The sequence below is a fragment of the Patagioenas fasciata genome, chromosome 1, assembly GCF_037038585.1.
Source record: "Patagioenas fasciata isolate bPatFas1 chromosome 1, bPatFas1.hap1, whole genome shotgun sequence".
Lineage (NCBI taxonomy): Eukaryota > Metazoa > Chordata > Aves > Columbiformes > Columbidae > Patagioenas > Patagioenas fasciata.
The window spans coordinates 16,730,302-16,746,697 of NC_092520.1; the positions used below are offsets into that span (position 1 = coordinate 16,730,302).

A 16,396-nucleotide genomic window follows, 5' to 3' on the forward strand; every position below is an offset into this window, starting at 1 on the left:
TACATAGTGAAACCCCAAAATTTATTGCAAAACTATAATATTCAAATACATATTAGCATTAATATCAAAGAATTAAAGTTTTTAAAATTACGGTCAACTCCAGCCATTACACTGAGCTGAGCTGCAAAAATACTGTGCATGCTAATTACAGATACTGTGAAATCCGTGTCCTTCATAGTAGTTGTAATTTCTTTGCACTATTTACAACAGAAATGAGAACATGGCAATTGGAGTACTCACACAAACAGTACCTGAAAGCACATTGTTCTGGTGTTTTATTTTTTTCAGTGTCTTTCAGTATTGAATCAAAGTCAAAATTTTGGTCTTCATCTTCAAAGCAATTTCAATGATTGGTTGAAGTTGTCCAGGAGATCAAATGGTGTTATTTTACGTTAACTATAATGTCAAAGGAATGGCCAATATCAAAAGAAGAAATGTGTGTACAGTAGAAGGAGATTTTTCAATAGGTGACCCACTTCTATACAAACTTCTTTTAGAGATGTTCAGGGTGGCCAGACCTTTCAGCACCCTAGCAGTGAATTTTAAGACCTCTTCATCAGACCAGTCTTCTCTCAATAGCTTCGTCAAACTCGCATATTTATCAAACTAAACTCCATAACATAATTCCTTGCAGAATTCAGGAAGGACAGAAAGAAGAACGTATGAGACGAATATTTCTAATATTTGTGTGATAGAGATAAATAAGAGCTTTCAAAGCTTTCAGTCAGAAGTGTAATGAGATAAAGTGTAATCTACGACCTGTGCATATAATAAAGTGAGGCGTTAAGTATCAATGTTAACAACAGAGAGCAGTAGGAAGGAGTCTGTGGGAAAACCTCAAAATAATCATTAGTAAGACCTGGTTTTGCCATATAAGATATTTTTCTTCATATTCTTTTTTCTTGCAAGACAGAAGAAGTGGCACTGGAATCTATATGGGCTATCATTGAAGACTATTGACACTCAAACTTCTCTTTTACTAGGCAATGCAAGCTTTTTGCAAAATCTCTCTGTGTGGAGAGACTTTGAGTTTGAAAAGAAATGGTACAAGATATCGGAGAGTCATAGAATGGTTTGGGTTGGAAGGGAACTTAAAGATCATGTAGTTTCAACCACTCTGCCATGGGCAAGAACAACTTCCACTAGACCAGGTGTTTTAAAATCATTGCACAGAAGCCTTCTTATAGTAATTTTTTGAAGTTAAATTTAGATAAAAGATCATACTATTCTGAGTTTTCCATTTGGGGTAGTTTTGGTTCAGATTATCCACAGTTTTGCAGGCTTTACTGTCAGTTCTGTTCCGTATGGAGAACAGATTTCTTCAAAGAATGTTGCCACTTCTCTGGTCACTGTCTGTCCAAAGTGAAACACAGCCTTTTTTATACCTTTTTTAAATGAAATCATTTATATCATTTTTTTGACATTAGAATATGTGTATATGCATCTTGCGTATTGTAAGGAAGGGTCCTCAGCTCTGAGTTAGAACAGAAATATGACTTTAAAGAAGCAGTTTCTGGGAAGACTGCAATGCCTCTCTACAATTAAAAGAATTAGTTATTACAAATGCAAAACATAATCTTAGCTAGTATACAGTTAATATTCACAAAAAAAACCCCAGCACTTGGGGTTTTCAAGCATGAGAATAACGCCAATTGTGTCACTGTTTAATTGCAACTTTTTTGTGTCAAACAATTTTAGAATACTGTTATTACCTGAGAAAATTGTTTTTGTTACATCTTCTATGATACAGATTTTCATTGTAATGTCATATTTTAAAGACTTTTTATAATTTATTGCACTTTTACCATTTTCTTGCAAGCGAAAATGTTGCCATTAGAAAAGGATACCATTTTCCATTTTGTTTTTGTAGTCACCCATCCAGTTTCCAACACCCACTGTATTTCCCAGTTCCAGCACTGCTTTATGAACCTTGTATTTGGTGAAAGCCTACCTCAGTTTTATGTATTTAATTCAGAGACAGATGATTTTCAGACTGTAGGTTCCGTTAGACATCTGCTCTAGTTTAAGATTTGCCCTTTTGAAAACCTCAATGGAAGTTATTACTGATTTAAGTTTTGTTATTGCTGAAATTGAAGTTCTGATTTCAGCAGGCCAAACTGACTATTATTATTTATACTGGCAACTGTTATTTGTACTGGGAAAATAAAATGACCAACAGATATTGAAATTTTATTTGGAAGAAATCCAGAATAGGTATCATTGTCATTAATTTATTCAGGACTTCAGTGAAGAAAAAAATAGAATGTTTAGTTCAGAAGCTGAAAGTACTTATTAATTAAAAGAAAGCACTTAGAACATGTTACATATAAAGCATTTCATAGTTACTTACAGAATTGTATATGGTTCTCATTTATTTTTCCAAACAATACTTTATCTAAGAAATCTTGAATGATATTAAATAACATTTTCTATCATGTTATTTCAATACCTTTTGTTTGCCTCTGCAGAAGCTGTAATCACACATTCCATTCTTGGAAAGCTGTGCTCAGACTTCCAAGCAGGAAGTCCTGCATATTTCAGTGGCTGTTCTGCTCTTCTTCTTGACATTGTAATGATTGTCTACTTGGCTGTTGCTATCATATTTTCGTTAATCTAATGCCAGGCAACTGTAGTTTCATAAATGATTCACAGGTATTTTTCTCTAACATTTCAAATAGTGTGAATCCAAGTCAGAGGAAGTTCACGCCAAAGCATGGTCCAGATTTTGCTTTTAAAGTGTGTTTCCTATTCTCACACAAAACATTACAATGATTAGTTTCCTGTTATTTAAAAATTTGATCTCAGTAAAAAGGATTGTCATTTATTAAAGCACAGTGTAATCATTACTGACAATTCAAGTCTGTTATATATGTTTGAATATTTTATATTTCCATGACAGATCAGTGGCTTACAACTGGAAGGCTGCAGTTTTGATGGAAATCGACTTTCAGAAAATCTGCATGATTCTCCCAGTGTGTCATCTATTCTCCCTTGTTACATGGCCTGGATTCCACAGGTACTAAATTATTAAAAGCCCTAAACTTTCAAGACCCATAATTCGCTTTTTTCTGTGTAGTAGCTTCTCAGTATGATGTTGCTGACCTGTTTTCCCCCTTATTTCAAAATAAAAATCCCTGTCTTTTTAATAGGAAAAGAAGTCACTTCTCTTACATAAAACAAGAACTTATCATTTTGTCAATATTTTTTTAGCGTTTATTGTTTAGATTAAGACAAGGGCTTTATTTCTGTCATACCTTTTTTCCTTCTCGTTTAAAAAACATTAGCATATTTTCTGAAGTGTATTTCAGAAATGTATACATGAGTTTGGGAGTTCATTCCTAGAATATATTTCTTTGTATTTTAAACATTAAAATGTAACAGCAATAAAAAGATATAGAACATGATGTGATCTGTAAGCAAAGAAAGCCTTTCTTCTGCTTACACTAATTTTAAGAAATGCCAATGCTTGGAGAACTATGTAAGATGAAAGTGAAGTAATCCAGACAGTAAAAGCTGTTACTGCTTCTGCTCTCCAATTATAATAGCAGTATCTGATAAATAAAGCAAAAACTTACACAGACCTTTTTCAAGGATGTGTAGGAATTACAAATTCATATACTTAGACTCTTATAACTAAAAAACGCTTATTGTAGAATTCATCTCATCTAAATTTATCTGCCTAAAAGTTAATTGCCCAGTATGACTTAGTTGCCTTAGCTTCTTCTTTGGTCTCGGTAAAAGATTGTCAGACGATCCCATCACAAGGTAACTAACTGGGATATATCTCTGTCTAGATGTGGCTCTAGGGACAGCCTAGTCTGCTACTCTGGGACAGGTAGGTGGGAAGAATCCCACATACAGATCTAAAATATTTAAACTTTTACACCAAAAATCAAATGTAAATGTAAAAAGTGAGAAATAGGGGCGGGTGCAGTTTTTTTTCCACTTTTTTATCACGATAAATAAAATTAACAGTATATAAAAAAAATGAAAAATAATGTCACCTTTTATCCTGTCCTGTAGACATTAACTCAAGCAAATGAATTTATTAACTGGACGAATTTGTTATTTAGCAATGTAGGGAACTCTGCAGAGTTCTCTCCTGAGAAGACTGGATTTGGTTAGAGCAATGTTAAAGAAGAAAGTTCACTGTACCCAAGTAGATGAGATTTGTGATATACTATGATAGATATTGTGCAAGGAGCTCCATTGCTAACACACTACTGTTTCTCAACTTTTTTTTTTCCTCCCTTATTGCTATTTCCAGCACTGAAAGTATAGCTTTATATTATAGTACAGCATCAGAAACATAATGGTCAAGATTTAGACTTTGAACACACATGTAAATACTAGCCACTATCTCCACTACCGCTCCCATCTTTGATGGGAAAAAAAATACTGAAAATTAAAAACCAACAAATAAAACGCCACAAAACCTCTTATAAAGTTGACCATTGAAAAGTTTTACAGTTCTTTAGTAGTTTAAAATGTTTGTTTTGTTCAGAGAAATAAACAGATTTCTAATTTACTTGAAAGGTGATGCATAGAATAAATGTGGAATTGCCAGATATCTTAAGAGACAGACTCAGTGGTGGGGCGGGAGGAAAGTAACATACACAGTTTTACCTGGTAACACCAAGTGTTTCTATTGCACAGACTGAAAATGAGAATTGTAAGTAACCTTCACTTTATTCTGGAAAACATTTGTCTTATTATAAAAACAGATTATTAAGTGTTTTTCTGGATAACAGTCTATATCCTTTAAACTTCAAAGATCCAGAAGTTATATGTGACCTCAGCAGAGAGCATTATCTATGAAACATAGAAGTGAGATAGTTCAATAATCAGCAAATTAAACTTCTTCCAATGTACTACATATTTGAAATGAATAGCAAATGAAGTATTTGTATTAGAAAAAAAAATACTATTATTTTAAAACACAGGTCAAAACTTGTCAACTGCCCAGATTTTAGATATAATATCTCTAAGGAGAGCATTTCTGAATTGCTTTGCCCTTAAGTTGTTTTGCTATGGGCTTCTCTGTAAAAATTGACCACAATCAAACACTGTGCTCAGAAACCATGGCAGAATCGGGACATTATGTGCTTCTCCTTGTCTCATTATCCTCTTCTTAAGAGATGAGTGCATGAAGTGGAACATATTATCTTAAGTTTGAAATGGTTTTCTTTTCCCCATAAATATCTCTTATGAAATCTAGTGCACAAAAATCCCTATATTTATAATTCAGTGCTTGGAGGTCACACAGACTGATAGAATCACAGTCGTTTTCAACCAAACTAAAATAAATAGAGGATTTTGAGCTACTAACATGATGCTTATTGACATTAAACTGTGAAGGTCTTTTCCAGTTTTAATTCACTGGCAGATCCCAAGCTGTGAAGGGTGTCGCTAAGGGGGATGGACCTGTGTGTGAGGCAGCCTAGACAAAGAGAATTTTTGGACTGTGTATAAACCAAGGACATAGGATTTGTGGTTCAAAAAGACTTTCACAGAATGGTTTTAACCCTCAAATAATGTGATTTCTTTAAACATCAGTGAGATTGAGAAAAGTGCAAGAACAGTTATTTTGACCCAAAAAGGTATAAAAAAGAGGACTTTGAAGGCAAACTGGCCAACTTTTGGCCTCTCAGGTTTGGCAAAACTTAAAGGCTCTGACTAACATTTTACTCTCACACGGGCCAGAATTTCGGCTTCCTTGGTAGTGTCAACCAAGGCATGAAGTACAATCCTTCTGAGAACAGCTGAGTTCTTTTGACAAATTTCTGATTATTAAGTTGTTCTTTGCAACTCTTACAGTGTACAGACCTTCTGTAAGGATTTAAATACTGATGTTCGAAAGACATGGAAAGTTAATTACAGAGAGAGCAACAAAATTCTTGAGAAATGGCTTATGCTTGAATGCAAGGCAAAGTACTGTTACTGTTTGCATGTTTCCTTTTTCCTGTTTTTAGTTATTTTCTAATATTCGTGCTTCACTAACTCACATTTGATGTGATTTGCATTAAAAAAAACCCTCATTTTTTGTTTCAAATTCCTTTCTGACAAATGTGCTACTTTGATCACAGAATCATACAGAATCACAGAATGTTAGGGATTGGAAGGGGTCTCAAAAGATCATCCAGTCCAATCCCCCTGCCGGAGCAGGAACACCCAGATGAGGTTACACAGGAAGGTGTCCAGGCGGGTTTGAATGTCTCCAGAGTAGGAGACTCCACAACCCCCCTTGGCAGCCTGTTCCAGTGTCTGTCACCCTCACTGCGAAGAAGTTTCTTCTCAAATTTAAGTGGAACCTCTTGTGTTCCAATTTGCACCCATTACCCCTTGTCCTATTGTTGGTTGTCACCAAGAAGAGCCTGGCTCCATCCTCATGACACTCACCCTTTATATATTTGTAAACATTAATGAGGTCATCCCTCAGTCTCCTCCAAGCTAAAGAGACCCAGCTCCCTCTGCCTTTCCTCATAAGGGAGATGCTCCACTTCCTTTATCATCTTTGTTGCCCTGCACTGGACCCTCTCCAGCAGTTTCCCGTCCTTGAACTGAAGGGCCCAGAACTGGACACAATATTCCAGGTGTGGTCTCACCAGGGCAGAGTAGAGGGGAAGGAGAACCTTTCTCGACCTACTAACCACTCCCTTCTAATACACCCCAGGATGCCATTGACCCTCTTGGCCACAAGGGCACAGTGCTGGCTCATGGTCATCCTGCTGTCCACCAGGACCTCCAGGTCCCTTTCCCCTGTGCTGCTCTCCAACAGGTCATTCCCCAACTTATACTGGAACCTGGGGTTGTTCCTACCCAGATGTAAGACTCTACACTTTCCCTTGTTATATTTAATGAAATTTTTCCCTGCCCAACTCTCCAGCCTGTTTGATGTTTGATTCTTGAAGATCTTGACATTTTCCTGTTGTCAGGAAGGGAGATTTTGAGTGTGATGGAAAACATAATTAATAGATATCAATTGAATCAAATCCTGAATTAGTTACACTAAATAGATACATCCTGGGTTGAAAACCAAACTACATGCTGCAGGAAACCTAGACTGAGTCTTTGAGCTCAGCTCTGTAGTAATTTTATGGTCTGTTTAAATGATACCTAAGTGCTTGTTTGTTGACAGGATGCATATGGGCCATATTCTCCAGAGGAATGCATATCTTTACCAGTCTACGCCAGCATGGAAAGAGATCGCGTGGTGACAAATATTGATGTACCTTGTGGAGGAAACCAAGACCAGTGGATTCAATGTGGTGCTGCTTTGTTTTTAAAAAATCAGTAATCTGAAACTGCATTAAATTAGCTCTTGAAGTTAAGAATCATTGAAACATCTCAGTTGTTTCTTATTAAAAGAAAACTGTAGATTCATTACTTATACATTTTAAAGCAATGATTTATAAATTCTCATTTATTTTTTTAAGATATGTAAAATTAATTCTACTTGATTAGGACTTCTTTGTATGTTTGTGGGATATTGTAAAAGTTGAGATGGCACTATTCAGCAAACTGTTAATTTGGGTTATTTCTGTAGATCGTAATGTGCTCTATTTCTTTCTCAAACTTGCTGAAATCTCTTACGTTTTGCCCATAAATATTGAATATGAATTCAAAGTCAGCATTTTTTCTTTGATCAGTTTTTTTTCATTATCCTTTTTGAACTGTTGCTTGTATGCCTCCATTATTTAATAAAAGAAAATGATATAACTTACCTGTTGTTAATGGAATTGGATGTTTTAGTTGAATATAAATTTAGGATAGATGTTTCAGCCTCTTTTAAAGATGTTTTACTTGTAATCATGTTTCTTTGAATTGGTAGTGTGGCAGAATGCAAACCCCCCTCTCTCCCCCCGGCTCCTTCAGTATGGAGGGAGTAGGCACATCTCCCTCTCTCTGCTACTTGAAGCTAACAGCTTCTTTTGTTTGGCCCAGAGCACCCTGGCCAGGGCCATTAGGAGGAGGGAGTGCCAAGGCGCCAGTGAGCCGCTGGGCACCTGTGACCAGTGTGGGGGATGTTTGGAGGCTTCAAGGGCACCCCACACGCGGTGTGGGGGTGCAGAGAAGCTTCTAGAATGCCTACAGTCAGGTCTGATCAGCCAGTATAAAAACAGGACTCTCTCGTTGAGACTGGGCCCATTGTCGCCAGTCTCTCGGAGCACGAGCTGAAGATGCTGCTGCCGAGAGCCCCCCTCCCCAGGATGGAGACCCCACTTGCCTGGCCGCCACGGGTGTGAGTAAAACTCCTCGCAGGATTGCGAGTATATTTATCCTTCCCGTGCTTAATACAAGCACGTATAAAATTATTTCCTCGCACAATCGCGAGTGTATTTATATTCTGTGCACATTTGCACGCGTACTTTAAATTATTTCCTCGCACAATCGCGAGTGTAACTTTATTTCCTCGCACAATTGCGAGTGTATTATAAATTTATCCTCGCACAATCGCGAGTGTGTTTTCCTCCCGTGCTTCCACATAAGCACGTGTAGTATTCCGTGCACATTCGCACGTGTAAGTAAATTAACCCTCGCAGAATTGCGAGTGTATTATAAATTTACCCTCGCGGAATCACGAGTGTACGCTTTACCTTTATCTCTTTAAGAATAATCCCACACCGTGTTCAGGCAAGCGTGTACTCCTCTGGGACTCGGGGGTGGTTCCGGCATTGTTTTGCGTGAAGCCACGTGCATGCACTCTGTGGACCACCTGTTGTACCAGTTGCTGCCCCTTAATAATTTTCCTCAACTGATACCCGAACCTATATTTAAGTCACTTTTGGAGTGCTAAAACCCTGTTTCTCACCGGTTTAATAAAAGTTTCGGACCCTGTTGTCCCTTAAATTAGCCTCAGGGTGCCTCCGTGACAGGTAGTAAATAATAGGAGAAAAAATAGGAGCTTCATAAACTTCTGTGGAGTTACAAATTCAGTTAGACTACCATCATGGTTGTTATCTGGAAGTCACTAAAAAAACATTTTATGAAACGGTACTAAATTCCAGTAAGAATGTGCACATAAATGCCCAAGATAGACAATTCTTTAGACAAATGAAAGGGGTTTTCACCCAGTTTTTATGAGATTAACAGAGGGATATAATAATGCTTTTCTTCTGTGATGTGAGAGACCCTGCAGTCTTGTTCTTCGTGCAGGATACTCCAGTTTGATTTCGCTGATTCATATGCATCATATTGGGCTGCTGTTGTAGTTTTGGTGTGCAGTTCAACAAAGTCCCAGAAGAAGCAGAAAAAACAAAGTCCAGCAGAAAACAGCATTACTGAAGGACGATGAAGTCTCAAGAATTGAAAGTGTCTAATTTTAATTGCAATTAGAGTCACCTCTTGAAGATATTTTTAAAGGCCAAAAGCATAAGAAGGCTTTCTTAGTTTGCTTAGAAACCAAAACAGATAACTTGGCTCCAATATCTCTGATGGAGTTTGTGTTTATTTTAAAGTAGTATTTAAATTAAGACTATATGTCACTTGCTGGTATTTTTCATGGGGGGTTTGAGGGAGGGCGAAGGAAAGCAGGTAAAAGATTGGCTACATCTCCAGGTTAGCTTCCTGAAGAAAGTCTTTTTCTCTGTTCTACTCAATTGTTCATCCCTTAAACTTGGTCCTTTGTCTTCTATTTGGAAAGGTTCCGATTTTCGTTCTGCTTCTAATAAAATTATGTCCTAAAATAATTTGATACAAATGCACGTATGTTTTTAAAATTTAATTCTGTTTAAAACCGGAATTGATTTACCTCATACTTTTCAGATAACTGTCTCATCTTCCTTTACACATTTGACTCTGATTCACTGAAGAATAAAAATGTAGCAAATTTGAAAAATAGTTGTTTGTGGAGAATATTTTGGAAGAAAATGACAAAATTTCCAACAGAACAGAAAGCACTTGTATAAAGGCATATACAAGCTCTGTGAGGATTTAGAAGGTGACTTGTCTGGAGAAAGCATTCTGTCCTACTAGACTTCCTTGGTAAAACATCACTGGGAGAGGAAAGAAGTTTTACTGAGGACAACTGTGCTTCCAGTTCCCTTAGGCACATGTAAAGATCATGTTACAACATTCACTTTTGGATCCGACATGTTTCCATAAAACAGACTGGACTTTTGCTTTCATATTTCTTAAAACTGAGGGCTCTGAAAACTGGCTCCTACTAGCTCCAGCTTCTCTTTTGTGGACAAGCAGAGAAACGCAGATATTCAGATAAGTGTCTATAATAGGGCAAAGATGTCTGGAAAATAGACATCACGTTTTAATGTACCTTGCACAGAAAGCAGAGACCAGAAATGTAGTAGGTGGTTTTCATGATGAGTCTTCCTCATTATGTGAAGTAAAAATCTACTGTAATGGGTTGTAGCATTCCTGAAATAAAATATTAGTAGAATATTGTGGCAATTTTCATGTTGTAGTTTGGTTTGGTTGGTCAGTTGTTTTTCTCTCCTAACTGTAAGCTTCGAAGATGCCTTCCATCCTGCCAGGTGTAAATACAAATATCATTTAGTGCCTCTGGTTTCAAGTCTCCTCTTTTTTATATACTTAGTCAGGAAGTCTTTACTGATTCTATTAAAAAAAAAAAAAAGAAAAATATATAAAAGAGACTCCTCCAGACCTACCACATTACCTTTATTTCTGTTTCAGGGTCAGGAACTGATCCAATTTTTGAACAGCAACTGTATCCTGTATCCTAACCCCTCAGAACTGGCGTTTCTCTGCTGCAGAGCTTCGTTATCTCTTTACCGTCTCTTACTGCCTCGGATTCAGAACTACAGAATGTTTTTCAGCTCACGCTGTCAAGAGTTTTGTTTTCAGGACATGCATTCATGCATTTCTGTCCGAGAACCTTCTTTCTGAAAGCAGAAAGTATGGTCAGCCAGCTTCATTAAATCTCCTTTTGTTTGGTTCACCTCTCCATTTAGAGCCCTTATACACATTACCAACACTGCTTGCTTCTGCTCTTTCTGAATGAGTGATATGAAAAAACCCTCTTAATGTTTAACTATAACTAGAACATTGAATTATGTTTTTATTTGGGCAGAAGTCCTTTGGGAGCTAATCTAGACTGATCTACGTTACAGATGTAAAAGGCACTCTCTTCCTGGGTGCTTTGATCTGTTTATGTTTTTTAGCACAGGACAAAAAACTGATTTAAGTAAATCTCAAGCTAGTTAGGCAGCTTGAAATCTAGTAGAATTTTAATGATGTGATACTACCCTCATAAAAAAAATTGAGAGCTGTATGCTATGTTCATAGTGTATTAAGTAGTATGTTTGCTGCTTCTTCTGACAGATTCACTAATCTTTCCTTCTCATTATTCTAGCCATAACCCTGATGTTTTGGAAGGCTCCCAGGTGACCTAAAGAGGAAAAAGAGATTACTTCTCATGTGTTCCTTGATATTTATTGGCTGTATGCGTTGTATGATGTGCTTTCTTTCTACACAATGTTGTAATCTAAATGAAAGATACTCTAGGTAACTACTACTGTACATCATAGGAATGATATTTTTGGTAGTAAAAGACAGAACTGTGGAGTGTTTATTACCACCAAAGTGCAACTGTATCACAAGCATAGACTATTCAGAAGAATGAATCAGGAAACATAAGAAATAAAAACATCAGAAATGCCTTAATGGTCTCACTAGCGTTTCGATGAGTCTGTTCTGCTATTGAGTTTCAAGGGTATAGGAACTTGTGAGGCTAAAATATATAAAGAGAGCTTAGAAAGCACACATAACCCTCTGTGAACATGCTCTTTTGATGATCATAAAAAGGCATATCTTGGGCAAGTGCAAATTGTTACCAATAGAAATCAAAGTTACAAAATGTAAAGTGAAAAAAACCTTTAAAGAATAACAAACCCTTTGAAAATAATGAAGATTGTGCAGCAATGTCTCAGTATGTTTAAAATGCAATTTTTTTATTTTTATTTTTTTTTTAAGGAACAGTTTCTTCCTTTACACTTTACAGCAATCAAGTATCCATTGGTTATTGGTGCTGTCATTCATCAGAAGATGTGTTGTTTGATGTATTTAGCAAGTTTACAGTGAGTCTACTGTCACCGATCATTCTGTGTTCCTGAACAGAAGAATACACGTTTGATGAAGAGTTGGACTCACGCTTGGTTGTTATTTGAGATAAACTGCCTTTCAGAAACAAGAAGTACATTTTAGTTGTTGTCAACTGCTCTGTTGATTGTAAAAGAAGAAAAATACTTGTTCTTTCTAATTTTTTTCTTAGCCTCTAAGTCTTCACATTGGGTGTTGAATTTCCAGTTAAAATGTTCCAGAACAGAAAAAAAAATCAGATAAGGGGATTGCCTGGCTAAAGGCATTCACACAAATTTTATCAACTGAGTGACCTGTAATTATTACAAAATTCTTCAAATTGTTGTAGTCATAAGGGAGAAATCTGCAGAGTTGATTTAAGATTTTTTTTCTGAGATTATTTTTAGAATTTCACTAAAATCCAAATGTTGCAGTGGAAGGGAAATGATGCAAGTTGTGCTGAGCACAAATAGAAATGGTTGTGCAAATTAGTCTTTCCCCCTCCATTTCTTGATTTCAGCTTTCAGAGAACAATATTCAGAAGAGCAGTAATTTCTCCCAAAACAGCTACATAATTGTTAGAGCTTAAAAAGGAAAAAAAACCTGAACTCCATGATCAAAAGCATCAAATAGAAATCATTATATGACTTCTTAAACTGATAAGACTGTTTTTCATTGACAAAAATGGTTTTACATAAATTGTACTTAATATTGGTCACCATATGAAAAATGTGCAGTCTTGACCAGGGCTAGAAATTATTATATTAAGTTTTACATATATATTTTTAATCCTTTTAATTTTCACATTTTTAGTCATAGAATGTCCTGAGTTGGAAGGCACCCACAAGTCCAACTCCTGTCCCTGCACAGGACAACCCCAAAATTCACATCATGTGTCTGAGAGTGTTATCCAATCCTTTGAAAAATCCTTTGAAAAATTATTTGCAATTGGAAGGTGAAAGAAACTAGATATAGAAGAGTCTGAAGACAAAGAGTGGGACACACCTGAGAAAAGAAGCTTGCCTACTGTGAGTACTTATGCTACATTCTTCTCTGAAGGTGTACAACCTTGTTAGTGCACTTGAGTTCTTCACATATCAAAAGCTTCTTTGGAACCTCAGCTGTTTGAAAGACCATCCTCATCCTTCTTCTCCTTCTTCTCCTCTTTCTCCTCTTCCTCCTTCTCCTTCTCCTTCTCCTTCTCCTTCTCCTTCTCCTTCTCCTTCTCCTTCTCCTTCTCCTTCTCCTTCTCCTTCTCCTTCTCCTTCCCCTTCCCCTTCCCCTTCCCCTTCCCCTTCCCCTTCTCCTTCTCCTCTGTCTCTCTTCCTCCTCCTCCTTCTCTTCTCCAGTGGGTGAGGCTGCATCACTCAGCTCCGTTTCCTCTATCTTCATTTCAGCCACTGAAGCCACTTATAGCAGAGCTCACTAAATTGATGTGTTCCAAGATATGTCTCTCTTTAAGGTCTAGATTTCTTATTTCTCATTCTCGTGACCTTTACATAAGATACCTAGAAAACAACAGAACTGATTTTTTTTTTTTCCCACTTTCAGGCGATTTGGTGCAAACAGGAAGAATTTTCATTAATATGATTTAGAAAAATAGAAGAATTAAGTTGGTGTTACTTATTTGAACAGCTCCACTACAACGATTCGTGTTATTATGGGCTGCAGTTTGCCTGAGGAATGGTTCTTAGGGTATGATCTTTGTGGAAATTGGGGTGTTTTTTCCTTTAAAAAAAAAAAAAAGAACACTATAACTCATAAGGAATCACAATACTATATCCAGAAGGCTTTACACAGGCTGATTCTAGAATGGCATAGGTATGAGAGGCAAGAATTTGGGTACTTGCGCTGTGTTACAATACATTGCTATTCTACTTTTTTATCAAGACCATCCACATTACTGTGGTCTTCTTCAATGCATAAATCGACTGAGAGCATAAATAATTAAGTATAGTGTAAATATACTGTCCAGCGTTCATTCTAGTTTGATGATTCTGTAAAGGAAGTTAACTAAACAGCAATAACCAAACGCCCGAGATGAATATCAGGTATGTATAACTGGAAGTACTTTCTAAAGAAGAATGTGTTGGAATTACTACTGGCTTTGCATTTCAGGAGAAAGCAAGCTCCTTCGTTGTCTTCAAAAGAAGTTTCAGAGATATTCTTCATACCTTCATCCAATGTTAGTTTCACTTATTTTTTGAGAGCAGCAAACAAGGATCTTAGCAGGTCATCTTTGGGAAAAGTGATTAGTAATCATACTTCCAAAGCGTGCCGGATAGGCAATTTCATTGTTGCAGTTGTCTAACTCAGTTCCTGACAAGGTGAGTTCTTCTCACGCTGTCACACATGGTGCTATTTCCAGGCATAAGAGGGTGTTTCATACACTTCATTGCTCTACTGAGGTTGCTAAGAAATGTCAATGGTTGAGAGCGTTTTTGTGATGCACATGGTCATCTCACCGGTTGCCACTAGATGGTACTGTGGACTAGACCCTTGTGAGGGACTGGCACAGAGAAGTTGGAACGTAAAGACAATTGATAGTATATATAACATTGCATCAACAGTCTGTTCCGAAGGAAACTTTCTTATCAGCAGTGCTGAATAAGCAGCTGGGTCTTAAGAAATGCTTATAGTTAGTTGTGATGTAGTTGTTTTTAGAAATAAGTGATTCACCAAGTGAATTTCAGCTTGGTTTTGGAAGTGGGTAGGGCACTGACTGACCGCTCTGGCCTGTTTGCAGCTATTTCTGTACATCTTCAGTATCTGCATGGGAAGAAGGGACAGTGAGGACAAGTATGCCCTTGCAGCATGGAAGGCCAACAGGTTCCTGGGCTGCATCAGGCAGAGCATGGCCAGACGGTTGAGGGAGGTGACCCTGCTCTGCTCAGCCCTGGTGAGGCACATCTGGAGGACTGAGTCCAGTGCTGGGCTGCCCAGTACAAGAGAGACATGGATATACTGGAGTGATTTCAGAGAAGGGCTATGGAGGTGACTAAGGAACTGGAGCATCTGCTGTACAAGGAGAGGCTGCGAGGGCCGGGACTGTTCAATCTGGGGAAGAGAAGGTTTAAGGGCTTGTATTGGTGTGTATTAATGTTGAGATTTAACCCGTCAGGCAGCTGAACACCACACACAGCGTTTCACTGTCCTGCTTGGAGAGAATAGGAAAAGGAAGGTAAGACAACAACAGTTCAATAGGACAGAAAGAGAAATAATAATAAAAATAACAATAATTATAATAATGACCATAATAATAGTGATGATAACAATAATAATGATATCAAATATCCCTTTGGCCAGTTTGGGTCAGCTGTCTTGGCTGTGCCCCTTCCCAGCTCCTTGTCCACCTGTCATGGCATGAGAAGCTGAAAAGTCCTTGACTACTTAGCAACAACTAAAACGTGAGTGTATTATCATTGTTATTCTCATACTAAATCCAAAACACAGCACTATAGTAGCTACTAGGAAGAAAACAAACTCTAACTGAGCCAAAACTGGGACAATAAATATCTGATGGGGGTGAATATCTGAGAGTAAAGAAGGTGGAGCCAGACTCTTCTCATTGGTGCCTAGTGAAAGAAAAAGAGGCAATGGGCACAAACTGAAAAACATGAAACTTCATTTAAATATTTTCTTCACTCTTAAGAGTGAAGAAACACTGACACAGGTTTCCCAGAGAGGTTATGGAGACTCATCCTTGGAGATATTCAAACCCAAGTGGACACAGTCCTCAGCACCTAGCTCTGGCTGACCATACCTCGAGGAGTAGGGTAGGACTAGATGATCTCCAGAGATGTTTTCCAACCTCCACTGTTCTGTGATTGTATAATCCTATGAAAAGGCTGAAAATGAAGAGCAGACATTTAAGCTATCAGTATCATGAACACTGTGCTGTGAAAACAGGATACTCATTTTAGGGAAGACAAGTGTCCAGTAAATACTGAGCCTTCCAGTTCATTGTAGGTAGGTCTCTGAAGTGACATTCCTATCCTTCGAGTTCCAATAAGGATGAAATGAATGATCATTTACTGATGCTGCCCTGCCTACTCCATCTTGTTCTTAGTTGGCTTTGAAATATTTTCCATATGATTTTTGTAAGAAAATTGCATTTCAAACATGAGAAGAAAGCTTAGTAAGTTGGAATTTAAAAGGATTTTGGACTCCAGTGCATTTGCAACATAATAAAGTCACAGCAAATACCTCACTGATACTGTGAAGACAGCACTTCAGTTATATTTACAGTCTGTGTAACTTTCTCTAATAGTTAGCATCTATAAAAATAACTTCCGCAAATCACGAGAAGACTGTATGTCAGAGAAAAAACCAGAAAACTTTA

The 16,396-nt window shown here is 37.4% G+C and overlaps 1 protein-coding gene across 2 annotated transcripts in view; it reads left to right on the top strand.

The window, feature by feature from the left end:
- The window catches only part of DYNC2H1 (dynein cytoplasmic 2 heavy chain 1), a 163,734-nt gene extending 156,011 nt beyond the window's left edge, over positions 1-7,723 (top strand). For both annotated transcript variants that reach the window (XM_065831939.2, XM_071803664.1), the window contains exons 88-89: positions 2,900-3,016; positions 7,139-7,723. In XM_065831939.2, coding sequence (XP_065688011.2) covers positions 2,900-3,016; positions 7,139-7,297 — 276 coding nt within the window. In that variant the 3' untranslated portion in view covers positions 7,298-7,723. The remainder of the gene's footprint in view (positions 1-2,899; positions 3,017-7,138) is intronic.
- Positions 7,724-16,396: the final 8,673 nt, after the last annotated feature.